Source organism: Acinonyx jubatus, chromosome C2 (assembly GCF_027475565.1).
Source record: "Acinonyx jubatus isolate Ajub_Pintada_27869175 chromosome C2, VMU_Ajub_asm_v1.0, whole genome shotgun sequence".
Lineage (NCBI taxonomy): Eukaryota > Metazoa > Chordata > Mammalia > Carnivora > Felidae > Acinonyx > Acinonyx jubatus.
This window is the reverse complement of record NC_069384.1, coordinates 11351118-11378905: the sequence shown is the minus strand read 5'-3', so window position 1 is coordinate 11378905 and position 27788 is coordinate 11351118. Positions and strand designations below refer to the sequence as shown.

The window sequence follows — 27788 nt, the reverse complement described above, 5'->3', positions numbered from 1 at the left end:
ACTGGAAAAAAAAAAAGAGCCTGATGTTTTGAAACTGGATTTTGTTGCAACACCAGGTACAGAAAAGTAGTGTTCTCTTGTTGAGATAAGGAAGTGTTACAAAATGTTACAATGAAGAAGTGTTACAGATGATCTGTACTGAGAAAATATTGGTATTCTTTGGAAACATAGTCTTGTTACAATGATACTTTTCCTCAAATTGGCTAGTTAACCACCCTCTTGACTAGATGAATAGAGTTTAGATATACTGTAAAAATAAAACATTTCATTAAACATATTTTGCCTTGCTTTCAAACCTTTGCTTTCCTGGTGGAGGTTAAAGGGGAATGGGTAAGTCTATGTAACTGTCAGGAAGTCTACATCTCATTAAGTGTTTTCTTCTTTTAAGTCACTTTGATTCTGTGTAAGTACACATACCTTTGGGTGTTATCGTGGAAGTAGAAACATGTTTTGAGTTTGTACAGTAGGTTGTGCTTAAAAAAGAAAACAGAGAAAAAAGAGGTATAAAGGTATGTGTACCAGATTTCTCTGTGCTAGATTCCATTTAAGGACTAACTTGAAGGCTGTGTATTTGGCAATTAGAAGGTCAAGTCTCTGTCTCAGAGTACAGACAAAAATTGTTCCAGGTAGTTTAAGCTTAGAAGATAAAATTCTTAATTTTTTTAAAGGAGAGTATTGGAATAATTTCCTGGCAAAGAAATACCTTTCTGAGCTAAAACCAGAAGCCATAAATGATAAAAATGGACAGATTTGACAATGTAAAATAATTTGTACTTGTATATTGCAAAATACATCCATAATAAAGACTCCAAAAAGTTAATATGAAAGAAACCCACAAATTATAAAAGTTGTCCAAGGATATGAGGAGATAGTAAAAAGAAGAAAAGCAAATGATTTTAAAAATATATAAAAAGAGGCTTTATCTCATTGGTGATCAGGAAATGCAGGTTAAGAAAAAAACAGCATTTTTCATTTCTCAACTGAGCAAATTTAAAAGTTTGGTAATATCCCGCTTTGTCAAAAGTGTAGGAAAGTAGTTGTAATATACACTGTCAGCACGATTGTATGAATTGGCTAAGCTATTTGAGAAGCAATTTGACAATGCCTATTCAAATTTCAAATTCTTATTCCCCTTGACCCAGAAATTCTGTTATTCTCCCTCTGTTAGACTGTTTTTTGGCATTTGCACAAATATATGTGCATGTGGATCTTCACTGCAGCATTGTTGGTAAAAGCAAAAAAGGAACATCCCAGTATAGCAAGGGAGTAGTTTGAATAAACTATGATATGGCTAAACAGTATGATCAAGATGTTTTTAAAAAATCGTATAGATCTACATATACAGATAAGCTCACCAGTTAAAAAAAAAAAAAAAAAAGCAGAAACAATATGCACAGTGTAATTGTATTTTGGTTAAATAAAATATTGTGTGTGTGTGTGTGTGTGTGTGTGTACATGTGAATGTTTTTGTGTATGTAGTTCAATTCCTGAAATACAGACATGAAACCATTAACATTGGTTCCTGCTGGGCAGTAAAGAGGGGTTTTCATGTTTAATTTTTTGTACTTTTGTATTATTTTCATATTTACAAATATATCAACATTTGTAATTTTTAAATGAAACACTGAAATTAATCCATCTTTGACAAGTATAACAGAGAATGTCCACCCAGTACTGGAATGGTGTTTGCTTTATCTATCTCAGACATCCCAAATATACAATGAAATGTGGAATGTGTACTGCTAGGCATAATTTACTGGCTTGCTGAAGGGACAGCAGCAGTGTCTTCATTTTATAGCACACAATGTAACATGACACCCCAAATGACACTCAACTAGATTATCTTCCTGAGGTTAACAGTCAGTGCAAAAACTACAGAAATTGACATGGGATAGTAACAGATTTTTTATTCCCTACAGTTTGAGGTCAAGAAACATGGTCATGAAAATATGTAGTGGAACATTACTATCAATCTCTTAGTTGAATAATCAGGAGTTCACTTATTTTTGTGGGCGCAGTAATCATAAGATTCTCAGATTTCTCAAACTTCCTTAAAATATAGCTGACTATACTGGTTAGATTAAAAAAACCTAACATATCCTTTTTTTAGCATAGACAGTCTTGGAGGGAGCTCTAAAAAGTATTCTGTTCTTGAAAAAACTTGGTGTCCAGTTTTCTCCAAAAAAAATTTTTCATGGTTAACAAAAATTAAAGTGCTGTCTTATATATCATCCTATTCTAAATATTGTTCGTAATATAAAGAAATACAAGAGGATGTCTGCCATTGATGTTTCAAATCTTTTTAGAAAGGTAGGAAGAAACACATGAAAAAGCCAATGCCTGGTGAAGTTCTCAGGGAATTCTTACTAACTCTGCTAGGAACTTAAGAGGAAAGGAATCAGAATGAACCGATATGCTCAGGGAAGAACTTCTTAATGGAAGCTTCTTAAATGAGTTTGACCTTGATAGCTAGGGCTTAGATACTGTGAACATTGATATGGCCTATCTCTGATCTGAAGGTCCCAGTATTTGGAGGACGACTAAATCACATTTGACATCCATAATGCATTGGAATAGCATAAGAAATTAGAAGACCTTTCTTTGCTCACTGCCATTTTGTTGAAGTTTGTCTTAAGAGCACAGGCTGATCATCTAACTCAGCAGGTCCAGGTGGTGTAGGACTCAGTACATCTGAACGGCTCAGGAGTTTTAAAAAAAATAACCCATTCCAGGGCTCACCCCCAGAGACTCTGGGAACTTTATTCCAAATACAGGATTCAAAATCTTCTCCAAGTGGTTCGTTCTGTTAGGCAGTCACTAATAGGAACCACTGATCTAACCTAATGCCTTTTTCCTGTCAAGACTAATCCTAAATCATTTCTGGAAAATACCGTCTTAGAAATAGCTTTTAAAAAAAAAAAAGACACTCTTCAGTGGTTGTCAGCCCTCAACCAGTTCAGTTCATTCTGAAGATTGTTTATCTTCTTACATTCATTGTTTTTCTTTTTTTTTTTTCTCTTGATGGAGATTTTTTTTTTTTTTTTTAAATATAGTCAATACCTTTCCTTTCCTGCCTTCCTTCGATTTCTGAGGGTGGCTTGTTTAGTAACAATTGGTCATAGTATCCTTACTTTTTTGAGGAACCAGTACATTACGATTCCAGCAGTGGCCCACATGTGGCCCACTGCCTGTTTTGTAATAAAGTTTTATTGGAACATAGACTTATTCATTTGTGTATTGCCTACAGCTGCTTTTGTGCTGCAAGGGCAGGGTTGAATAGTTACAACAGAGGAAGAATTTCCTGGATTAGAGCTTTAAAATCTATTTTAATATTCTAACCCAAAAGTTTGGGGGGAAACATTCTGTTTCCAGGCTGGCAAATGCATGAAACACGTGCTACCCCCCATACTCCTTACCACATCCCAGACAGCCACACTGGCTGGTCTGAGTCTGTACACAGTTTAAGTCTCTTTGCCGTCCTTGTTCTGTGTCATTGTGAGGGGAGAGGGAATTTCTATTTCCCTTCTTTGTGACAAGGTAAGAGGTTTTAGAAATATTTGGGCTACCAAATGAATTTAGACATGAAGCATAGAAGCCTTGAGAGAAGAGATGTAATGGTATCGGGCTTCAGCCATGTGTCCTTGACCCTAACAGCTGCTATGAGCATTTGACTGTTGCATCCAAGCCCTACAGCATACAGTGTATGTTAACATTTTGTATGCTAGATCTGTGACGTTCCAGATGGGTGTGAACTATCTGGGGTTTGCGTTTCCCACTTTGATAAGGTTCTACTAGATTGACTGCAAATGCTTTGAGGTGTTGCAGTGGGGCTGGTTAAGTGAAATTGTATTAAGACCAACACTGTTAAGATTTCAGAACCCCCTGACTTTTAGCCACCAATAAATGAATTTACTTTATATATGTTAAAGTCCACATTATAGCCAGCCATGTCACAAAGTTCTCGTTCTATTCTAATCTTATGTACTGTCTTTCCACAACTGGATTGGCATTTGGGCTAAAGTTTCCCAAATCCAGGAGGAACTATTTCTCCCTTTCCTATGAAACCTTTGTGCTTTTTCTAAGTGGTTAATTTAATGTTAAGAGTGAATTTTTATTATATCCTCTGAATCTTAAAATTAAGTCATTCATTAAAATTAATGGATTCCTATTAGAACAAATCAGGCTAATTGAGACTATTGTTTGGTCAAAGTTGACCAGTGAATTTCCTTGGTTAAAAGGGAACAGCTGATTTCACTACTACACTGAGTGATGGAGAAACTCTTGTTTGACCAGATAAGAGGCTGATGTGACATCTTCTCCCCTTCTTAAGTATATGAAACTCCTTTCAGCAGTGAAGCGTACTTTCTGTAGTGTGCTTTCTGTTCTTATCAGGAGAAGGGGGCTGGGTGCGATCAGCTAACTAGGGTACAAGCTAGACCTGCCCACAGGGCAGGACATTTCGTTGGGGCTTCGGGTCCAGTTCTAGATGTCAACACCAAAAGTCTTGTTAACCAGGTAAGACCCTGTGTCTCGAAGGAATGACAGTAAATTATAGGACATAATCGAGTAAAGCAGCTGACATTTGAGGAGGTCCTACCTGGACAGACCAGTCGAAGTTTCCGACAGGCCATGGTCAAGGATTGAACTCCAGCCCCTAGAGGATTACTGCTGGCAAGAAAGCAAACCCTACAGGTCCCAGGCAGGTTCCTAGAGCAGAGAACGCCCCATACCGAGAACTGGAGAGTGTTACCTAAAGTGAGGGTAAGGACCAGGACAAAAGCCCGAATGAGAGAACTTCAGTACAGGGTCAGAGCTGGACAACAAGAAAGATGGCTTTTAAAAGTCTATCATTAAACACTTCTCATATGCCAGGCAGGGTTTTAACTATTTAACAATCCTCATAGCCACCCTAGTAAGGCAGGTACTATTATTATCCCCATTTCAGACAAACAATCTGAGGCACTAGGAGATGAAGGTTGCCCAGTCCCAGTTAATAAATCGTAGAACTAGTATTTAAAGGGGGGCAGTCTAATTGCAGTGCCCTCCTCCTGATCATGATGACACCTTGCTGTCTTGAGGCTAAGTGACTGTGTCAGGCTCAAGTTAGTGAGTTAGGCTCACCTTTGGTCCTAGAATGAGTGGAGGGGGATGGGAGCTTGACTGTTGAACTTGCTGAGGAGTTGGGGAGCCCCTGGCACCATCTGGCCTAGAAACGGCTGTTTCCAGTGCGAAGCTGTGGCAATATTGAAATGTGTCATAATCACTAATAAATATAAATGAAGAAAGAAAGGCATTTCTGGTCATTTGAGTTTAGCATAAAATCCAAGTGGAAGAAAATGTCATCTTAAATCCTCGTCTAGGGAAAGAGTGGGGCTGCCCAGAAAAAGGAACGTAAGGACAAAACAGTGTGGGGGAGTTGAATGAAAAGCGACTAATGTGTTCACATCTGATGTAAGTGTTAGCAAGAATATCAGAACTATAAAGCAAAAAATAAAACCTCTGAAGCAGTGTGGCTGTTTATCTCGGGGAACTCCTTTTTGGAGAATTCGCAGTTTTAAAAATTGCTTTTGCCCCTGACATTAAGGGTTCCCTGAGGTGGAGCAGAGTACAAGGGTCATCCACCTACTGAATATTTTGTAAATCAGATGTATAGTTAAGTAGTGAGCCCTATCTACTTTTTCCACCCCACCCCAAGCAGTTTTAAAACTCAAGTATGCTAACAAACATTACACTTACTCTGCACTGAATACAGATAGTAGTTGTTTGGTTCCATAATTTGGGACTTGATTTATTTTTATTTTTTATTTTTATTTTTTTTTACTGTATATTTGAATGAACTAGAAAACTGGTATTTTTGCCCATATTTGCAAAGTCATTGTTAACTCATTTCTGTGATCTCTAAAGAACAACATTAATGTCTGATGCAGTGTTCAGTGTTTTACCTCCTCAGGCAGTAATATTAAGAAATAAAAATAAGAGGAGGTCTCTGATAGGCCTTTATTTGATATAGTAGTGAAGTTAGTTTTCTAATAGTGAATGTAATTTTCCTCCAAAGTCATTCTCATGTGGCTCATAAAATTGTGGGGGTAACTCATAAAGATTGGTAGAACCATTCTGGTGGTTTTGAATGATCTTTTTAAATCTGAATTAAAATGCAAACACTAAAAGCACTTGATGTAATAAACAGCCTCTGTGAGAGTTTTAAACAGCAGCTTTCTGTATTCTCATGTGCACTTTTAGGACATTAAAGTTAAATTTATATAAAGAAAACTATGGGACCTTATTAATAAAATCCAGTGTTGCTGTGAATAACCACTTTCTGGATTTTCTCATCATGTGTCTACGGAGCTTTTAAATGGCTTAAGGTCAGCTTTGGTTCCCAAGGAAACTAAGACTGTGTTTGTATCGTTCTTATCTGTGTGCTGAACAAACACTGCTTAGTTATTAGAGATATTTAAAGGTTTTGTTTTTTTTTAATTTATTATTTTTTTAATTTGAGAGAGTGGGAGGAAGGGGGGTGGAGAGAGAGAGAAAGAGAGAGAGAATGAATCCCAGGCAGGCTCCATACTCAGCACGGAGCCTGACTTGGGACCCGAACCCATAACCCTGGGGTCATGACCTGAGCCAAAATCAAGAGTCAGACGCTCAACCGACTGAGCCACCCAGGCGCCCCATTAGAGATTTTTAGAATACTGATTACTGTTGATTACATCCTTTGCTTTCCATTTTAAATAATAAACCCTAGTTAAATTATTTTTTAATAACTGCATGACTTCCTGAGTGATGAATGCTATCAGATCACTTTCCAATTCCAGGGAACTTTAAAAATTTAAACCATGAGCCTGAGGACTTTAGTCACTTTATCTTAGCCACCACTGCTAGAAAAAGAAACAAAAAAGCTTTAAAAAAGCACAAGGAAAGAACTTCAATTACAACACGTACTGTTTTTTTAGAGTTAATGTTTAGAGACGGTTTTTCCAGACACCGAGACTAGCATAGGGTGAAGAAATGTCTGTGCAGCGTGCGACAGGGTCAGAGGCTTGGGGCTTTGTCCTGGTGGAGAGCGTGGTGTCTTTCCGGGGGTTGATTTAGCTCCACTTGTGTTAAACTTTGTGACTTTCCTGCAGGTGGATGAAAGCCAAACTGGAGAACCGGGCTGGCTTGGAGGAGAATTAAAAGGAAAGACAGGATGGTTCCCTGCAAACTATGCAGAGAAAATCCCAGAAAACGAGGTTCCTGCTCCAGTCAAACCTGGGCCCGACACGACCTCTACCCCTGCACCCAAACTGGCCGTGCGTGAGACCCCCGCTCCTGTGGCTGTGACCGCTCCAGAGCCCTCCACGACCCCCAACAACTGGGCTGATTTCAGCTCCACGTATGTATAGACACCCTGTTCCTGAGGACTTTTGAACTCCTCACTTAGTAATCTTTTTAAAGTATTCTTAGAGCTTTGGGCTGTGCCTCTGTGTAAAGGAGCAGGCTGATTTTCGTTACCTCTCTCCCTGACCACTCTACTGGCAAATTGTGGATTATGCTGTCTGAACTCAATTTAATTATTTCATTGCTCAGCAGTGGTGTGCCCTGGGACAAAATACAGCCTGTTATCTCGTTGCGTTCAGTAATTTGTATCTTTCATTCTTGTAGAAGAAATGGAGAAATACCATTTCCTAATAATCTGTTTGACATCCAGGGCAGTCAGCAAATAGAGTCACTTCCTGCATGTAAACAGCACTTTTTTGCTGGTCAGAAACAGAAATTGAATTCAGTCATGTGGTTCTGAATAAGATAGAAAGCTGTTTCCTTTAAAGCTTGCCTCTGTGATCAGTCTTGTGCACACGTACCTGTGAGCAAAGATATGTGTGCTCTTGGCCATTGTGAGTGCCACGCCCTTGGGCATCAGGAAATAGCATTAAAAACTGTGTAAGCAGAGGTTTGAAATGATAAAGGAAGCTGCTGTCCACACTTGTAGTTACAGGACCATGATCTACACATACAGTTGTCTAAAAATATTTTCTGCAAGCATCCAGGTAAGAGTGATAAGTAATTTCACTCTTGTAATTTCTTTTTCAAGCCTAATCATCTTTCGGAAAAAACAAATGGAAGGTAAGGAGTCAAGTCCTGCTAGAGACAGATCAGATGGCTCACACAGAGCAGAGAAAGGAACATGGTGACCAACAGCAGAGGAAGTGGAAGGAAGGATGTAAGAGAAAGCAAGTTTTTCCTGCTCCGATGTTCATGTAAAAGGTTGAAGGTGTTAAGAAAGGTCCTCCCTGTCTAGTTTCTGCTTAGAAGTCGCCTTCCTTTAGCGTGGTTCCAAGTTGAAACTCCATTCCTCTCTTGATCTCATTAAAAAGTTCGGACTTTTTAAAACTGAAGCTTAGGCTAACGTAGAAGATAAATACGGTGTTTTCCAGGATTTTGTTCTGCTGTCATCCGGTCATTGCGACGGTCTTCCTCGATGAACGTGTGCTGTGTGGTTCTCCAGCTGTCATTAGGGGGCATCTTATTTTCTAAACCCAGAATCAGGATGTGCAGTCCAGCAAAGGAATTATTTTGATTTTCAAATGTGTTTATGTCTTACAAAGATGTAAAAAGTAAATTACATGTGGATCTGCAGTCACACAGATGCACATAGTTAACATTAAAAAATTCACAAAATCAAAGCTGCCCCTGAGACCCAGCACAACTGGTCACTGTCAGGGTTCCACCTGCAGTTGCCCTGGTGGCTCGACATAGGCCTGGTGCTTGCAGCGGGATGGACAGGACAGACAAACGGAGTTAAGCACCAGCTGCCAGACTGGCATGTGTTCGAATGTGGTGTGTAACTTCTTTTTTGCTGATTGCACTGTTGTTGCTACAAATGACCATGATCGTTGTGTGAGGATGCTTCTCTGGTGCTTTAGAGTTGCAAAGAGACGCTATCCCGTATTTCATGTGACCCTCACCACTAACCAAAGTGGCAGAATGTCGTTCCCATTTTATCAATGAGAAGTGAAGATTCAGAGAAACTATCATAATTTGCCTGAGGTTCATCGCTAGTGAAGCTCAGATTCAAACCCAAGTCTAAGGCTCTTTCCTCCCCATCATGTTCTTGAACCTTTTTTTTTTTTTTAAGAATATTTATTTATTCTATTGTTTGTTTATTTTAGAGAGAGTGTGTGAGTAAGCAAGGTACAGAGAGTGAGACTGAAAGAATCCCACAAGGTGCAGAGAGACAGAGAGAGACAGAGAGAGTGCGGAGCCCAGACTGGGGCTCGAGGTCACCCAAAGCAGGACTCAAACTCACGAACTGTGAGATCATAACCCGAGCAGAAGTCAGATGCTTAACTGACTAAGCCACCCAGGCACCCCTATTTATTTTTTATGTGTTTGCTTATTTTTGAGAGAGGGCGAGAATGTAAGGGAGCAGGTGAGGGGCAGAGAGAGAGGGGGACAGAGGATCTAAAGCAGCCTGTGTGCTGACGGCCGAGACAGCCTGATGCCAGGCTCGAACTCACACACTCTGAGATCGTCACCTGAGCCAAAGTCTGACACTTAGCCGACTCGGCCACCCAGGTGCCCCAGATGTTTCTGAACTTTAGAAAGCCCCATAAATGTACTGGGTCTGCGTCTGCATCTGCTGCAGGTGAAAAGCTGGCACCTCAGGAAGTACTTCTCACGGAGGCCTACTTTTCCTTCCAGGTGGCCCACCAGCACGAATGAGAAGCCAGAAACCGACAACTGGGATGCGTGGGCAGCCCAGCCCTCACTCACCGTCCCAAGTGCAGGCCAGCTACGGCAGAGGTCAGCCTTCACTCCAGCCACGGCCACGGGCTCGTCTCCATCCCCTGTGTTAGGCCAGGTGAGAGCAGTCAGCGGGTGTGCGTGTGTATACATGCTGTATACAGTGGCGGCACATTTGGCAAGTGCTTATTGGCCGGGTTGTTTGTATGCACGTGGGGCAGTTGGCAGTGCGGGATTCGGTTCACATTTTCCCGACAGCATCGAGGGGCCTGAAGAGTTCAGAGGAGGGTGATCTCCCGCACAGGCTGACCAGGGAAGCTTCACTGGGGAAGTGGCATTTGAGTGGCATCTTACAATGGGTCAATTTTAGTAGGAAGTGGAGCAGGCCGGCCTAGCAGCCAGCAGAGTCTGTGAGGAGACGCTTTAAAGTAGGAGAGGAGAGTGTTTGGCGAAAAGCACGGACCGGTCAATTTGGGGAGACCACTGAGTATCAGAAAACACATTGACTGACTGTAAGTCAATGGGAAGCTCTTAAATGCTCAGCTAAGAAAGTGTTTCTGAAAGGATAAAGTAGTTGTTCTGAATATTGCTACCCAATACAATAAAGCAGTATTTTACTTACTACGATAAAGCTAAAGCAATGAAATGTCTATAAATAACCAAACCAAACAGAGCAAATGCCCATCTGGCAGGCAGTCAGGGGTCAGGCACAGTTTCTGACGTGAGAACAGCAGGTTTGTGGGGAGCTTCGAGCCGAGGGCGTCGAGCTGTCAGCAGCCAAGGACGGAGACACGCGCCCGTTGGAGCCAAAGGAAAGGAACGCGGTCCAGATCGAGAAAAGGATTTGGCCTCAAAGACAAGCAAGGAGGGCACAGAGAGAGGTTTTTAGTTGGCGGGAGGAGTTGGGTTTTAGGCATGTTAAGTTGAAGATGAAAATGGGGCACCAGGTGGTCCCGTCTGACAGGCAGTTGGAACGTAGGTCGGCTCCGAGGAAATGCGCGAGATCATCAAAAAAGAGAGAACAGAGCAAGTAAATGGAAAATACGCGGAGCGTGTGTGTTCTCCGATCTGGGAGAGGAGCAGGAGCCCGAGGCTGGACACGCTCCTTCCCTGTGCTTCTGTCCCAGCTCTGCTGTTTGCAGAAAGGGGGGTGGTGAGGATCAGGGCAGAGAGCATTCCTCGAGAGGAGTGTACTTGTGGCCTGGGAAGGAGTAGGGTAAACCAGTGGCACAGGGCTGGGGGAGTGGAGGGGGAGCAAGTAGGAGCTCTGTGGCAGGGAGGGAGGGCACCGAGGAGAGAGGGAAGCACTAGAGACGAGCGCCAGGAACGAAATGGTGTGGGATGGAAATGACATTCAAGCTGCAGAAGGAAGACGGGATCCTTCTTCTGGGAGAGGAAGGGGGAGGAGAGACCAGAGAGAGAGAAAGGAGAGAAAGGAGGTCAGGTGGCCGCATCCTTGGGAGGGGACCCTGAGGGCTGGCAGAGTGCACACAGTTGGAAGTGAGCGAAGAGCAAAGGTTTGCTTGGCTGGATGGAACCTGAATCTGTAACTGGTCGTCTCTGCACTTTGTCTCCACTTTCTGCAACGATGCTTACTTCACAGTTTGGGACCAGAAATAGCGATAGTAATAGAAGCTGCTACTATTGCAGTTATTACTGTCACAGCAACACTAGGGATACTTTTATTAAACTCTCTTAAGCCAAAGTGTCTCTGTTTTATAATGTGGAAACTGAGGTCTAGGGAGATTAAACAGTTGTCCCAAGTCACAAAATTGGTAAGTGACATGCTTGGGGTTCCAGCCGGACCGAGTCCATGCTGTGTTCGGCCCCAGGCTGGTTATTAGGACATTTCCACGTGGAAAAGTTGACAAGGCAGGGACGGGGAAGATGTTTCAGGAGGAGAGTGTATGAAATTCCAGGGAGGGCCCAACCAGCCGAAATGGCTGACCCTGGGGTCTCTTCTTGGCCCAGAAATGAGTGGAGGCTGGAGGGATTCAGCAGCAAAGAGAGCCGCGGGCTGCCAAGCCGTTAGGGTTGGGGGGGGGTGGTGGTTCCTGCGAGCCCCAGAGAGGAGAATGGGAGGTGGAGAACATAAGGGCTTTGAAGGAGTGCACAGTTGAGATGGAAAGGGGTAGTGATGTCATCAGTTTAAGATCATGAGGACCCAGGAAGACGAGGATATAGAAGTCGTAAACATGGACACCCGGGCTGTTCGACCTGGCATAAATACTCTGTACGTAATCCCAATGCAGTGTTGAGAGGAAAGTGTCCTCTAGAGGCAAGTACAGGTTGGTTCTGAATGAACTGTCTTTGGGCGTTGTCCTTATTTCTGTCCATTTTCATGGGTGATTGAATGTTGACGTCTTTTTTTTTTTTTTTTTTTGTATTATCTTACGATATCGTGATGGTTTTATGTTAACAGTTTTTAAAAAGATAATAAATGCCTCACCCTGCCTTTCCAGCCTCACCTCCTCCTCCACCCCTCCATGAAACTAGGCCGCACACACCCCGGAATGGTGCTCCACTTCCTGGACCCTTTGCCGTGTACCACCTCGAGGCCTCTGCCCGTGCTGTGCCCTCGGCCCAGAGCGCTCTTCCTCCGAAGCCCTAGCCCGCAAAATCCTTGTCGTCCTGCAGGGCCCGACTCCAGTGCTGCCTCCTCTGTGAAATGTTCCCTGTTGCCCTCAGGCACAAGCCATTCCTCTTTTCTCTCTGTTCCCACAGCGAATAGCTGGAGCCTCTTTGTAGTCGATTTCATTCTGACAGGTGGTACACGTCCCTGTGTGTATCTCTCTCTCTTTCCCGTTAATTGTGACGTCTTTGCTAATAATACCATACTGACCTTTTAGTGTAGTGCTTTACGGTTAATAAAGTCTTTTACCCTAAATTATTTTGAGGAGGCAGAGGTGGCACTTTATTCATCTTTGTAACCCCACGTGGCCTTTGCGTGTAGATGTTTGTGATGGATTACCGTCGATCTATGCCAGCCAAACCGCTGTGTCTCTAAAAAGGAGCTAAGACAAGCACAGTCCAACGCAGGGCATCTTTTCCTGTGCCCACCCAGACGAAGATATCAGCTAATTATCCTTTGAGACTCTGTAAGATTTCTGCTCCAGTATTGATTAATCTTTCACCAAACATTGGAAATGGGGGAGGGGGGCCCTGGGCAACTTGGGGGGTTAAAATAGAACCAAATGTAAAAGGCACGCAGCCAGGTGCCACAAAACAAATACGACCTCCTGGCTTGTTCAGTTAGGGGGCTCTGGATGGCCACACAATGGCTTGGGGATAGGTTGGCAGGTTTTTGCCTCTCCTTTTGAAACTAAGTGATCACTAAGAGACGGTGAAGCATCCAGCCCCCATCGCGGCACTGAAGCAGGGTCCTTTGTGGCTGTGTGTGTGCTGTGCCCATGTACACCTCCTGGAAAGGAGTGTTCGTGCCAGTGTTCGTGTGCCCTGAATTGCTAACAGATCGCAGAGTAATGAGAGGTCCTTTATGTATTTCCACACAAGGGTGAGAAGGTGGAGGGGCTACAAGCGCAAGCCCTGTATCCTTGGAGAGCCAAAAAAGACAACCACTTAAATTTTAACAAAAATGATGTCATCACCGTCCTGGAACAGCAAGACATGTGGTGGTTTGGAGAAGTTCAAGGTCAGAAGGGTTGGTTCCCCAAGTCTTACGTGAAACTCATTTCAGGGCCCATAAGGAAATCTACAAGGTATTTGTGTATTTATCTGCTTCTATTAGATGAAAACAATGTTAGGCATTAAGTTACTGCTTGCATTAGTTAAGATTCACAGATAGGGCTGCGGGATTATTTTGTCTTCTGGGTCTTTTAACTGCAAAAGTTAAGAGTACGCAGCCACAGAAGGCAGCCTCTTGACAGATAAATGTCAGTTTTTTCTTCCCTTGTGGAAGCCTGTATGTCTCGTTTTTCATTGACTTCTGTAAGAGGGAATTCTACGCCAAGACCTTGAACATTCTTGCGGATTTGTTGGCAGATAATGCCTCTCTTCATGCTTAGTACCCAGTCCTGGGCCAGGTACACATGAATACCCACAGGCCCAAAGCATTTGGGGAAACAGTGGAAAGAATGAACTATCTTTTTTTGTTAGGAACCTTATGGCATGGACCCTTTAACATAAAGAGTGTTTAATTATTGCGTTCATGTAGGTGTTCAAAGCAAATTATGAGCTTTAAGAAGATTTTAAAAAATAGCAAAAATATTGGACAAGCATCTATCATTCAGGCTTTGAAATAGACCAGTATACCCTGACTGTGCACCCAGCCTTGCAAGTGCTGAAACACAAGAATGTGAGCCTAGAATCATGCCTTGTGCACCTTGTGTATTTTAACTTAGCCCAAGAACAACTGTCTCAGCTGTAGATTGCTCAAAGTTTAAACGTTAAACAGCTTAAAAAGAAAAATAAAAAGGAAAATCAATGTCATTTGTATGATTTTCTTTGAAGATAAAAATTAAACTCCTTTCTCCCCCAACCTCTTTCAGCATCGATTCTGGTTCTTCAGAAAGTCCCGCTAGTCTAAAGAGAGTAGCGTCTCCAGCAGCCAAGCCAGCCGTTTCGGGAGAAGGTGAGAACCTGAGTCCAATTATGTTCTTTAGAAGGGTCGAGGGGATCACATAATATAAACTGTAAATGTTTGAAAGAGACTGGATTTCACTTTAAAATAGATCGCATTAATTTATGTTCAGTGTATTCAACTCCGAGGTAAAATGAAAGGTGAAGATCTTTACAAAAGCAAAGGACTTTCAAAATAGTATCAGATATATTAATCATAAAAACTGAATCTTCTAATTCTATTTGATTCTGAGCCCTTTGGCTTTTGAAAGAGGCCCATCAGCATGACTAGGGATCAAGTTTTGTGAGCATCTCTGTCGCTGAATTGTGGTCATTGCTGCCCTTGATAGAGTCTGTTCCTCCCTGACTCATAGATAAATGTTTTGTTTTAAAACTGTAATTACACAGTCAAGGAAAGCTGTCTGTCACAGCAACCTCAAAGCCATCTTCTACTACCTCAAATGCAAGTGAGAAGTTCAATTTTTCTGTTCCTTGTAAATATCCACACCAGATGATTTAGGCCTAAAAAATTCATCTTGAGTGCTTATTACACTATTAATTAGTTGCTTTATTTCCTCGTCTTTACCCCATGAAATAATTCTAAGGATGTTATATGCCGATATATGGGATGGATTTTAAAATGCACAAAACCCACATGATCCAGGCTCTAATGGTAAAAACCTTACGTCTTTTCTACATTCAGTGTAGCCATTATTGTAGTCTTCATTGAAGAATGCTGCCCACACTTCACACGCTTTCCACCACAAGTCTGAACAGTGTTGGTAGCTAGCAGATGTCTGCCCAGTTGTGTACTAATTTTTCATGGGTTCCTCGAATAAGTTGTATGAAGATAGAGTGTTCTCTCTAGTTTGTTTGCCATCATGAGATTGTTGCATTCCTTAGAAAGCTTGCCTTGTGAAAAAGAGTTATTAAAACAATTTTTTCAGTGGAGGCAGCAAGGAATAAGGTTTAGTGGTATTTCAGACTCACGGTAACACGATTACTTTTTCAAAGGGAATTTTCGAAGCAAAAATGTTTATAAGTTTCTAGGTATAGTGGTAAAACCTCATTACTACTGAATAAATCCAACATTTTGTTACATCCATTTGTTGCTATCTCCACCAAAACAATCATTGGCATAGTTCTATCCGTATACATTGTTATCAGTCATCTTAATGAGTTTTTTATCCGCTGTGAGCAGAACGAGGCAAAAAAAAAGGCTCTTTTTTAAACATAGCATGTACATCAGTATTGTATAAAGCAAATCATGATTCCACCCAAATTCAGTGTGTTATATCTAGTTAAGTCTCATCAGAAGGCCAAAGTTGATACCCTGGCTCTTCACCTAGTAGCCATGTAACTTTGGTCCTGCCTCCACTTCCTCATCTGTAAAGTGAGCGTAAGGACCGCCCCTTCAGGTAGGAAACCATTACAGGATAAGGAGATAATTTGTGTAAAGCATTTAGGAGAAAGGTCAGTAGGTATCTGCTACTGTTACTTCCTGTTTGCTTCAGTCTCTGGATGGTCAACACAGAGTCCCTTGATGCAGCAAGCATGCTTATGTACGAGCAGTGTTGATGAATGCTGATTTGTTTTGAAACCTGTGCAGAGGCCTCATCCCTTGAGGCCCCACTATATAGGTCACAGGTGAGCCAACACATTGTTTAAAGTTGAGTAACAGAAGAGAAATTCTAATCTTAGGTGACAATGACTACATCCCTTGTGAGGTGACTTAGGTGCATTAGGAAATGCTAGGATAGGAGAGACTGAGGGCGTTCAGGAGCCATGCGGGAGCACTTGGCATTTGAAGTTCTGAGAAAAGCTATTTACATATAATAACGGGCCCCTTATTAATACTGAACTAAAGGTAATCCCATTTCAAGTAAACCATAAACCAGGTTAGATTGTCCATTGGCACAGCTCTTAGAATATACCGGCATGGGAACGGCCAGTGCCCTGTGTTAAAACGTCTCTAGAGGAGGGTCTGAGGGCCACTGTGTGGCCACCGTCCTGGCTCCCAGCTCTCACGGAGCCCCGCGGGAGCCTCAGATTCCTGGGTACGTAGCAGGGCAAGCAATGCCACAGTCTTTGCAGTCTCCTTGGTATCCCGTAGTGCAGCAGCAAGTTCAGCCAGAGTTCATGCTTCTGAAGTTTCTTAAACATTTTGCAAGTTACTTCAAAATGCGGATCTGTTTTTGAGCAAGTGACTTTTCAGTGCAAGAATCACTGGGGAAAGTCTGGATTTGCCAGGGATCCTATCTTACATGGCCAAACACGAGCAAAGGAGCAAGGAACAGAGCAAAATGAAAAGGGAAAGGTCAGAATATTGAGAAACCAGAAAAAGGAATATATTAGTGAGAAAAAGAATGTCCTTAGCAAAACTGCCAGACTTTGATTTCCGTGTGTGGGAAATCATTTTTCCACGTTTTCACTGTGGAGGTGGGTGTTAGCAGCACTGGAGGACTAAAGACAGAGAGTCTTCTGTTCTCCCTCGCACATTTGGATGACCTTGTGTCTGCCGTGGGGTCCGTGCTCGCCAGCAGTCGCAGGTCAGCACTGCTGAATTTGAGGCCGCCCTTGGAGGGCTCTCCCACGTTGTAGAGCTGCCCATGTTAGCACACGCATTAGGGTGTTTGTGTTTTTTTTGTGTTTGTTATAGCTTTCATTAGTACCTCCCGCAGAGGCCCTTATCATTAGCCAAAAGGATTCCTCCATACTGAATTTCTGCCTAGTAATTAACAGTAGGCTGTGAATGTAAGGGCTCCACGTGAAGGTTTAGTGAGAAACCTGCATCATCCATCATAAAAATGAACTTTCTGGGTAAAAGGTGATTTAAAAAAAAAAAAGCCTTTAAAAACATACACAAAAGGCCTAGGATACGATGAAGAAAAAGTAGAAGCGAGAAACTTAGGTCTGTCTTTCTATAAATCTTACTCTGTTCCTAGTGTAGTGTCTAGAATGTTGCGCCTAGTGATCTTTCGGAGAGTGTGATTCGGTTTCTAAGCCTTAGTAAAACCAACTGTTTGTCCTCCAAAAAGAAAAATTTCCTCTGGAATGCACACCCTTCACATTCAAGGGGGTAAAGAACATTGACTCTTATTTTTGTAAGACTTGAATAATAAAATGTAAGAAACTGAGATTTATTTTCAGCTCGTTCAGAAAGGCTTGCCTGTTTTCTGGGATTGAGTAGACATTACTTTCACTGTCAGTCCGCTACCTGTTTATGCACTTGAATGACAAGTAGGTGCCCATTTTTAACTAAATAGTATACATCTTTTGTGTTTTAACAGCTTCCTACCATCTGTGTGTATGGCACAAAAGGGCATAAGTTTTCACTCGGGCACTTGAATAATGAAAAGAACTGTGTCTAATTTACATGCAGGATATACTGTATCTAAAAATTTTCCAAAATTGTGACTTGATACCCTCAAAATGGAAGTACAGGCATTTGATGTGTGTACAAGATCCTGTGTGCTGGTGCATCTAAACCAGCACTCAGCACGACACGGGTACTCAGTAAATGTTAAAAGTAAATGTAAAAACCATTTTCACTCAAAATCATGACATCAAATGGTAGCTCACTCTTGGTACTCAGTGTCGGTAAACATGCGGTCGGTCTTTGGTTCCCGTGGCTGGGTCTTCCCAGGAATTGTCTCCCTGTCTACAGTTAACTGAATTTTTATGTGCAACTTGGGAATTTAGAGCCCAGGGTGTTCTGCAACTCTGTTTTATCTGTGACTAGCCTTTCTCTTGAATGGATCTTACCCTAACTTCCTTATTCATAAACTTGCATTTGCAAAGCTGTCTGGGATTTCTGTAAACAATCAAGCTCTCTCCGTATCTCAATATTTCTCCCCACCAGAATTTATTGCCATGTACACTTACGAGAGTTCTGAGCAAGGCGATTTAACCTTTCAGCAAGGGGATGTGATTTTGGTTACCAAGAAAGATGGTGACTGGTGGACAGGAACAGTGGGCGACAAGTCTGGAGTCTTCCCTTCTAACTATGTGAGGCTTAAAGATTCAGAGGTAAACCCACATTCACTGTTTCCTCCCCCTTTCGGTGCGGTGATTCTCTTTGCAGGGAGTCACGATATTGGACGGTGGAACACTTTGATGGGTTTTGCTAAAGTTCTGGGACGTTGACAGCAAATACAGTGACCTGTAATTGTTTCAACTTGTCATTTGGTGCTGCAGGGTTCCCACAAGCAGAAGAACCCCCTGGGACTAAGTGGAGATTGCATATAAGGAGGCTGGTCTGCGTCACCTTGGTTAATGTTCAGTATTCATCTCTGTTCCTACATGTGACTGACTTAGGATTTGGAGTAAACATTCTTGATCAGGTCTTCATGAGCACTGATCTGGGGTACCCGAAGGAAAACAACACAGCAGTATTTTGCCCATGTCAACAAAAGAATGTGGGTGATACTGGCCCTAGAACATTGGGCAGTAGAGAGATTCCAAAATTTATATTTTGCCTACACATTAGGGAGACACAAGATCTAAGAGATCGATACACTTTTGGCTAAGCCTTAAGGTCTCGGACCCATTGATCAGAGCCTGAATATGTTCTAAATGCTGTTGTCCTTATAAATCAGAAATGGCTGCCATTGTTACATGGGGCCCTAAAAATTCAGTTGCATAACAAGTGGTCTTGAAGTGGTGCGAGTTTAATGGAATGGGGTGGGCCTCCAGAGTACTGGAAGCCTAGCTTTGTAGGGGCCAATGTCAAGTTAGAGGAGAATTTCAGGGTAAACCAGTGTACTCATTTAACAGAGAGCCATTGCACATAAATAAACCAACAAGAACTGGCTTTCCCCTACCCCACCCCCTGCCCCCACCCCCACACCTGCTTTCTCAGGTGTAAGCCAGTGGACCGAGTTCCTCTCTCATTTGAATGCCAGTCTCAGGGTGTAAAATTGGGCTTGGTCCACAGGCCCCGTGTGTGCAACTGCTTTGGAAGCCAGGAGCCTGGCCCCACACTGCAGCCTGTTCATGGGCCTTCTTCCCTGCAGTTCCCAGGAGCACTTTGTATTTTGCTCGAGTTTTGTTTTTTCAGGGAGTGTCATTTTTGCTGTTTGGGGTTTTTTGTTTTTGTTTTGTTTTTTCTTGCTGTGGTCTTGAAAGCAGCTTATTGAAACACCCAGGAGGGGTTTGCAGGCATTTGCCTACCCCTGGAGAATATGGCAGAAGCCAGGTAGACAGTACTTCTGTCCAAGAGGACAGCCAGCGAATTGTCCTCCTCAGACCTGGAGAGGGGAGAATTAGGCTTTTCTCCAGGCTTCCAGCTGGATCCAGTAAGAATCCTACAGACGGTATTTCAGGGGCACAGGGGAAAAAGTACAACTAAACTCAGCTTCTGTTACTAGGCATGAAGACTTTTCAAGTGACTACCTGTTGGTTCAATTAAAAGACAAAAGCCATTACTTATATTTTACTTTAGTAAATTATAGTCTTCTATTAAAAAAAAAAATCTGAAATCAATAAGTGAAAGAAAAAAAAAACTGACATTTTTAAAGGTAAGCTGAGTCGTAAGGTGCTTTTTAACCACAGTCTTAAATTATGAGCCACAGAAGAACTAACAGCGCTAAAGATTTTGGACAAACATTGAGTGAGCTACATTATTTCATAATGATGAAAACATCGAAAAAGTCAGCTCTTTCATTTTCCTTGGACACGGAGTTCAGTGTATAAGGAAAATTTCCTGCTAAAACCAGACCCAGCCTCAGATACCAGAATTGCCCTCTGGGCATGGGAGTGTCTGTCCTATCCTGGCTTTTCCCTTCTCTGTAAGGGAAGGGCTGGGGCACATGGCCTGGGGCGGCTTTTCTCCTGCATTCTTGAGGGGCACCAGGACAGAACCTGATCTCCTGAGTTGTCTTAGCTTCTGTGCGGCTGTCATGTTAAACAGGGAGCGCACTGGGGCTCCCGTGGCTGGCTCAGTGGATAGAGCAAGTGGCTCTTGATCTTGGGGTCGTGAGTTCAGGCCCCATGGGTGGAGAGCCTACTTTAAAAAAAAGTGGGGGAGCACACTCAAGCTACTTGGACTCTATCATTGGGTGTTGCCAATTGCAATGTTCCTTTTATGGATTATGGAGAGCGTATTACAAGCCTGTACTGGGAAAGTAACTGGTCATTTGGAATCTTATTTCATTAATATTCCTTTATTTTGATATGCAGTGTATAAAAATAGGAAAGGAGATTGGTATTATACATCTTGATAATACAGAAATCATAATCAGTGTGAAACTTGTAACTCAAACTTTCCCCGGTAAATGGTTATTAAATTTCAATGACCCAAATAAAGAGACTATGATATGTTAGATAAATGACATGTTTTTATTCTTACAGTAACTGTCATTTACTTTATTAAGCCTTTTGTTTTGTTTTGTTTTGTTTTGTTTTGATTGGAAAACTTAATTTACTGGCAGATAGGGACTCGAGGACGAAAATCAATTCAGAATAAAGCACTTTGTAATGACAGATTACAGTCTGGCCCCTGTCCTGACTCGAGGTCTCTGTTGGCTTGTTCAGCTGGTTTAAAATTCCATGAGTATCCATAAAGGAATTCAACCCCAGAGCACTTTTGGAACAATTAGTAGTTGCAAAAAAAAAAAAAAAAAAAAAAAAGTATGGTCTGTTTCTATGGATTGTACATCCAGCATTGATAGAGGAATTTCAGTGTTAAGCAGTGTAAGATTTGAGCGGAAGGGATACACAGGAAAGGGGCTGCCTCTTTGGATAAAGATGTCAGTGGGATGGGGGAAGGTGTGTTTGAATTGCCACTGTACTGTTTCCGTTGTTAAAAAAAGAAACCTCTAAAAAATGTGGCTAAATATTAATATTTTATGTAGCAAATCTGGATTTCGGGCTCCTAGATGTTCACAGCCCGTATGGTTTTTGTGTGTGAAATATTGAATAATCATTTGAATATAAGCAGGAGCTCAGTGTTTAGGACACAGACTAACAGTCTTCCTCGCCTGGCACCCCCTGTTTGGTTTGACCCAGGGACAGTATGCTATATACAGACAGAACTTGGGCCCGCTGGGATCCTACAGTGCCACATACTTTGCTCCCTTTTCCCTAAAGAAGAGGGTAAAAGCTGTGTGTTTTAAAGTACTTATTTTGTCCCATGGTTTCCTGGTACCCATCTGATGTCAGGAGATACAGTGCTGCTGTGTTTCCCCAGACTGAACAGGGGGCTTTAGGGGCTCGAGCGGGCTTGTGTCATCGTTGATCGTTTTTTAAGTTGCATGACCAAAACTCTGCAGTATGCAAATGAGACCTTTTGCTCTGTTTTAAGGGCTCTGGAACTGCGGGGAAAACAGGGAGTTTAGGAAAAAAACCTGGTAAGTTACAAACCCTGATGCTTCTTTTTCAATGTTTTGAATGTAATTGACAGTTGCTCCTGAATCTTTGTTCATTAGAGGCCAGAAGCCTAAAAAGAAAGACAGAAGGACCTTTCAAAGGAGTGGTTAGGGTAGATCCTTTTCTTGAAATCCGTTAATAACGTATACACGGTTATGCAGTATGGCTATTGCTTCACACATGGGGAGCAGGGACATTGCTAGACAGAACGTTCTTGGGTTGTGAAGAAGTAAGTCAGGCAGTGTGGTGGCAAGTTGTAATTCATGGAGCTGTACGATTTGGGCTCAGCCGCTGCTTCATCACCCTCTTGGTAGGTCCAGGACACTCTTTTCCTCTCCTGACAGCACAGTCCGTCCCACGACATAAGTAGTGGAGAAGAGTCAAAGAGCAGCAAAGCACAGGTCCCTTTAATTCGGAAGCCCACGGGTTGCTTTGCCTCAGGTACACATTGAAGGCACAAAATTATAGCCATCCCTCCGAATTCAGGACTTTAGTTTATGTAAACAAACTCACATGTGCTACAAAGAGCACCCTGAAAGAGAGGAGAAAGAAACAGATGTGAAATAACACGGTTTGTATGGCACGCCTTCCTCACTTAGGTCATCTGGGCGTTTTTGCCGTGAGGTTCTGTAGGAAATGGTGGGTTGAAGAGTTCCTGCCAGGCTGAGGGGATCTGGTGCTTCTGCGTGTCGTGGTCCGCCCCAGACAGGTTTACCCAGAAAAGTGGGCTCTCAAGTTGCCGTAGGATTTTAGTCAGACTCCAGATACTGGAACACCTGAGTCAAATCTGTGTTTTAACTGTGAGTGTTTTACCTTTTGGATTGCCGTTCCAAAGGGTCCAGATGGGCTTAACGTTATCCTAAAACCAACGAGCTGCTCAGGGACACAAAAGACAGAAAAGAATGCTGGGGCAGATTGCTGGCTGTGCATGCCAGGTCCTTTGAGGAGCGGGAAAATCTGAGGCCAAATAGGACACTAATTGGGACTCTCTCCAAACCAGAAACTCTTGGAATCTAGAGCTAGTCCTTGGTGAGTTACAGGAGAATTCTTACCCCAGCACAGATTTCCCAGAGAGGGCTGGGGCCAAGGTGTGTAAGCTGGCCTCCGTCCTGCTTCCCCTGATCTCCCTGAAGCATCTGGCAGGGCCAGACCTGCCCCCTGACAGCCTGGCGCTCCTAGCATGGTGGCCGGAGGCTGGTGGCAGAACAGGGTCATGGGGGGCTTGTTGCCACTGTGCCTTTTAGAGAAGGGGGAAATACCTGTCAGAGGGGGAGCCTTTTTACCTCTTGCCTTTCTTTCTGTCGTCTTTCTTTACCTCATTCCTTCTTTCTGTCAAGATCTGTTTTGACGGGGAGAGAGCACGGAGGAATAGAACAGTTTGTTCCTCACTGCTTCGAGAAGTTCCGAAAGCAGTCACTGTGGATACGCCAGAATTTAGTCAGAGAAGGATTTTGTCTTTTCGTACTCGACCTCCTGTGCCAGTAGAAATGTACTCTTCAGAGCCTGGTCTGTGGTGCTGCTGGAATTTTCCCCATGAGATTTTTAACATTCAGGGAAAGTACAGAACTGTTTACGTTTTTTGTTTTTTTTTCCGTGCTGAACTGTTTATTCATAAAATTCCCCTCTTAACGCCAGATCCTTTTTTTTTTTTTAACTCGAAATAAAAAGAAATAAACGCGCATTGACATGATTCCTACCTGATATTCAGGGATCACCCTCAAAATGTGAGCCACAAAGAAAATGGTCACGTGGGTGGGGCTGAGCTTCTAAAGCCACAACATGCAAATCAGCTAGTGCCACGCTCCCAAAAGTTTCTGGAGAAAATAGGATTTCTCTGTTTACTTACTTGGCCGGTGGGAAAGCTCCACGTGAGTTCCTTCATTCACTTAACAACCCTCGAGTGAACCCTCGAATGAAGGAACCCTCGAGTTCCTTCATTCACTTGACCCTCGAGTGCTACGGGGTGGAAGGCGGGCTGGGGAGGAAGGAGGCCCAGCTGCTGGCGACAGGGCATTCGCAGTAATTGTGGGCGGGGCTGGGACAGAAGGTGCCAGAATTGGGCACAGGAGTGGGGTTCGCGGAGGGAAGTTGGTCAGTGAGTTCTGAGAGATGATGAGGAAGTCCTACAGCAGCACCAAAAGGCCACCCGAGTCCTGGATTGCTGCCTTTGGATTGGAGGTCATGGAATGGGGGGTGACTGAGTGGGCCATCTTCATTTAGTAGAAAGCCAGCCCAGTGCAGTGGCTTTGATGACGTTAATCTGTGAACCCGGGAGGTGGCTGTGTCTTCCTAGGAGCTCTTCTTCTGACCATAACGCTGCGCTGCGCTGTTTGGTCTTGTTTTCCAGAAATCGCACAGGTGATTGCCTGCTACACTGCCACAGGTCCCGAGCAGCTCACCCTGGCCCCTGGTCAGCTGATTTTGATCCGAAAAAAGAACCCAGGTGGATGGTGGGAAGGAGAGCTGCAAGTTAGTGTCTTTTCCTTGTGTTTAAAATCCTCCATCCAAAGTTGAATGTGCAAAATCTCAAAGGGATACAATTTCATCGCAAAGGACAGCTAACCCCGCACCGCCTCGTCCTGCGTGTGGATATCGGGAGAGTGCACACCATCGGAACCTATGTGTTTGTTTTCTGAGCTTCGGACAGCCAGTGGCAGAGTTGTGAGAGCTCAGGATTCATTGAAAGACTTATCCAAATTTGTTTTCACCCCTGAGTTCAGATAGTGAGGGTTGGTAGCATGAGAAATCATGATGAGGGACACCTGCAGTGACATCTCAAGTGTCATGGCATTATAGAAGCAGAGCTCATCATCGGTAGCAGTATAAGGTGTGATACGAAAGCCACATCTGTACAACACAACGTATTTAGACCCGTGTGTGTGTGCGCGCGTGTGCCTGTGTCTTCAATTCACCATTTTGTCAAGGCCAAGGAGGGCAAGGTCTGTATATTGTGGTGAGCTGTGCATATGGGGCAGCAAGTTAAGAAATCAAGTGCCAGCAGAGTGCGGGGTGAGCCAGAGGACTAGAGAAACGTGTCTTGGGTGGAATGAAAAGCTTGCCTGGAGTAGAGCCAGAGGTTAAACTCGTCTCGGGCAGCTGGCTGGTGGGCAGCCATAAAACCCGTCCAGCAGGGCTGACCACACTGACCTTACAGGCTCAGGAATCTGACCTTGACCTCTGGGGTCTCGGGACCCACTCCTCTTTGTACTGTTGTGCTGGTGTCGCCTCAGGCTGCCCCCAGTTGCTCCTCTTCCCTTCTCAGCCGCTCCCCTATTCATCTTCCCAACCATCGGCGACATCTCCGTTCCAGCCCCATTTCATTTGGTGGTTTGCTCTCTTGAAAACAGGTGACTCCCCTAGACTCTCTTAGCCTCACTGAGAGTAACGTGCTCCACCCGTGGTTGTCTCCCAGCCCTCCCCCAACCCGCCAGAGCTGGCCATATCCCACCTCCCCCAGAAGCTTTGTGGCCATCCCACCAGCAGCAACCTCTTCTTCCCCTGAATGATGGTGGGGTCCCGATGCCCGCACCACTCTTGGTATTTAATACTGATGTTGATGTCATTACTTAGCTTTTCACACACATTTCTCACGTCTGCATGTAGGTTATCAGCTTTCTGAAAGCGGTAACCATAGTTTTTCATCCTCACATTCCTTGCACCTTGCTCAGAAGAGAGTTTTGAACCGTTTTGGCAATCCACAGTAAAGTGGGTGAATTGCCATGCACGGAGGGCTTCTGGCACTTTCACTGGATACACACATGAAGAAATTGCCAGTGAGCTCTGTGTTCCGTCCTTGTGAAGCTGCAGGGGCATGGCAGAGTCGTTGCAAGCCATGTGGCGGGTACTGGACAGATGAACACGTGGGGGCTTGCAAATGAGAGGCTGCCGTCGTGGGCGGATTCCCTGTAAAAATAAAAGCTTTAGCCCTTCAGCCAAGGGCATGAAGTCTATCAGAGCACAAGGAAAGGGAAATTTGATCAGCGTTCTACAAGTAACCCAGATGTTTCCCTCTTAATAAGTTGGCAGGTGGGAGGGCAGAGTTAAGGTAGAGGAAGCTTTCTTATCTCTTAGCTTCATTTTCTTATTTTGGGAATAGGTAATATATTCACATGGCTGAAAATTCAAAAGTGAGGGGCGCCCGGCCGGCCCAGTCAGTGGAGCGTGTGACTCTTGATCTCGGGGTTGTGGGTTTGAGCCCCAAGGTAGGCGTAGAGATTACTTAAAGATAAAATGTTGAAAAAGTAATAAAAAATAAGTAAAATGCAGCAGTGAGCCAAAGGGGATGCAAAATGTCTCCCACCCACCCCATCCTCAAACGCAACCGCTCTTTTTTTTTTTAATGTTTATTTATTTTTGAGAGAGAGCGTGAGCAGGGAAGAGGCAGAGAGAGGGAGACACAGAATGCGAAGCAGGCCCCAGGTTCTGAGCTGTCAGCACAGAGTCCGATGCGGGGCTCGAACCCACGGACTATGAGATCATGATCTGAGTTGAAGTCGGGCACTTAACTGACTGAGCCGCCCACGTGCTCCAAAAGCAACTGCTTTTACCAGAGTCTTGCTTCTAGAGATACAGTGTGTGTGTGCATGCACGTGTGCACACGGGTAAACCAGTTTGAGTTCTCTGTTGCCATTGGTGTAGTTGTGTGGTCATAGCACTGCTCAAGATTCTCAACTAGACTCTTCCATCTCACAGAGTGAGTCAAAAATTGCAGGTCTCAGCTCACCACCTTTATTATCCGTTCCTCCATGTCATGGGCTATCCCTTTCCGACAACACCCAGCATGTAAACGCTCAGTAAACGGGTCTTGTGTTGAATCAGATGGAAGCGAAGGAGAAAAGAATGGCACTGGAAATGGCTGTAGCCGTCATGGAGGCCTGATGGTCTTTGAAAACAATGTCAAGTTGAGACTCTTTATGTCCTGTAAATATTACAGTATGTTATCTTGTCCAGAAGAATGAGGCGTGAGGGTAAATAGGGACTTACCACTAACTAGCTTATAATGCCAAAACTCACTTAACTTCTCTGGGCCTCCCTTTCTTTATCTGGGAAATGGGAGAAATAATAGGATTCTCCCTTCCGGCACTGTGCAGATACATACATGTAACCTGCTCAGTGCAGGACGTGACTCATCAAAAGCACCAGTAAGTGTGGCCTGCTGTGATTAGTAGTATTTTATGATGGTTACTACTTTCATTCCTGTGAAATCCGTATGTCATGTTGGCATTTGCCATAATCTCTACATTACCTGAAATTAACACATCAGAGCCGGCGCTGCCCGAGCAAGGGTTCTAGCTAGGACATGCCACATCACATGGAATTGTGATCCACACAGCCCAGCCCGTGCAGAAACACTCCAGGCTTTGCTGACCAATGACTGCCACGATTTGAATTTCAGCTACGGGGTTTTCGTTGCATAATCTAGTAAGTAAGTGAGAGATTCTACTGTGTTAATGCCACTTGGTTTGCAGTTTTCTATAAACTACAAGTGCTCTGTTGCATAGCAAAACCTTCATCACGAAGGATCATGAGCCTCTTAAACATTTTGATGTAATTATTTTCTTACTAGGCACGTGGGAAAAAGCGCCAGATAGGCTGGTTCCCGGCTAATTATGTAAAACTTTTAAGCCCCGGGACGAGCAAAATCACTCCAACGGAGCCAGCGAAGCCGACGGCGTTACCGGCAGGTAGGTGGTTTACGATCTCTGTTTGGAAGACGGCCTGCAGGTCACGTTGGTCTTTCCAGTCGGTTTTCTCCCAGAGTATCTTAGATTGTTTCTCACATCTGCTGTAAGCACTTCCTGTGCTTGCCGGGACTGATACCCAACTAATGTGATCTGGAATATGTTTTTCAAAAGGACCAAGTATCTAAGCAGCTTTGCTGTTCTGGGTACAACAGGGCCCTTGTTGGAACCCTCTTCCTAAAGCAGCCATGAATGCTGCGGCATTAAAGCCAGATTTTTCTCTTGATTTCCTTCCAGCTATTTAATTTGGGATTTGGGCGAGGGGGTGAGGGGACAAAAGGGAGCTCCTAAACATAAATGGCTGGGGTCTAAATAGGTCAGGAGATAGAGCTGGAGGCCACGGGGTTCTGTTGGTTGCAATATGCTGTTCACTGAAGA

At 43.6% G+C, this 27788-nt stretch overlaps 1 protein-coding gene across 9 annotated transcripts in view; it reads left to right on the top strand.

The window, feature by feature from the left end:
* ITSN1 (intersectin 1) overlaps positions 1-27788 on the top strand; it is a 217817-nt gene that overhangs the window by 139692 nt on the left and 50337 nt on the right. For 5 of the 9 annotated variants that reach the window (XR_008297553.1, XM_027041665.2, XM_053220594.1 and 2 more), the window contains exons 20-28: positions 316-330; positions 7128-7375; positions 9682-9841; positions 13237-13442; positions 14232-14314; positions 18164-18330; positions 21605-21650; positions 24017-24138; positions 27236-27353. Coding sequence is in view for 8 of the 9 variants with exons in the window: in XM_027041665.2 (XP_026897466.1) it covers positions 316-330; positions 7128-7375; positions 9682-9841; positions 13237-13442; positions 14232-14314; positions 18164-18330; positions 21605-21650; positions 24017-24138; positions 27236-27353 (1165 nt within the window). In the remaining variant the exon portion in view is untranslated. The remainder of the gene's footprint in view (positions 1-315; positions 331-7127; positions 7376-9681; positions 9842-13236; positions 13443-14231; positions 14315-18163; positions 18331-21604; positions 21651-24016; positions 24139-27235; positions 27354-27788) is intronic. The other 4 variants (XM_027041666.2, XM_053220595.1, XM_027041667.2 and 1 more) reach the window with 3 other exon arrangements.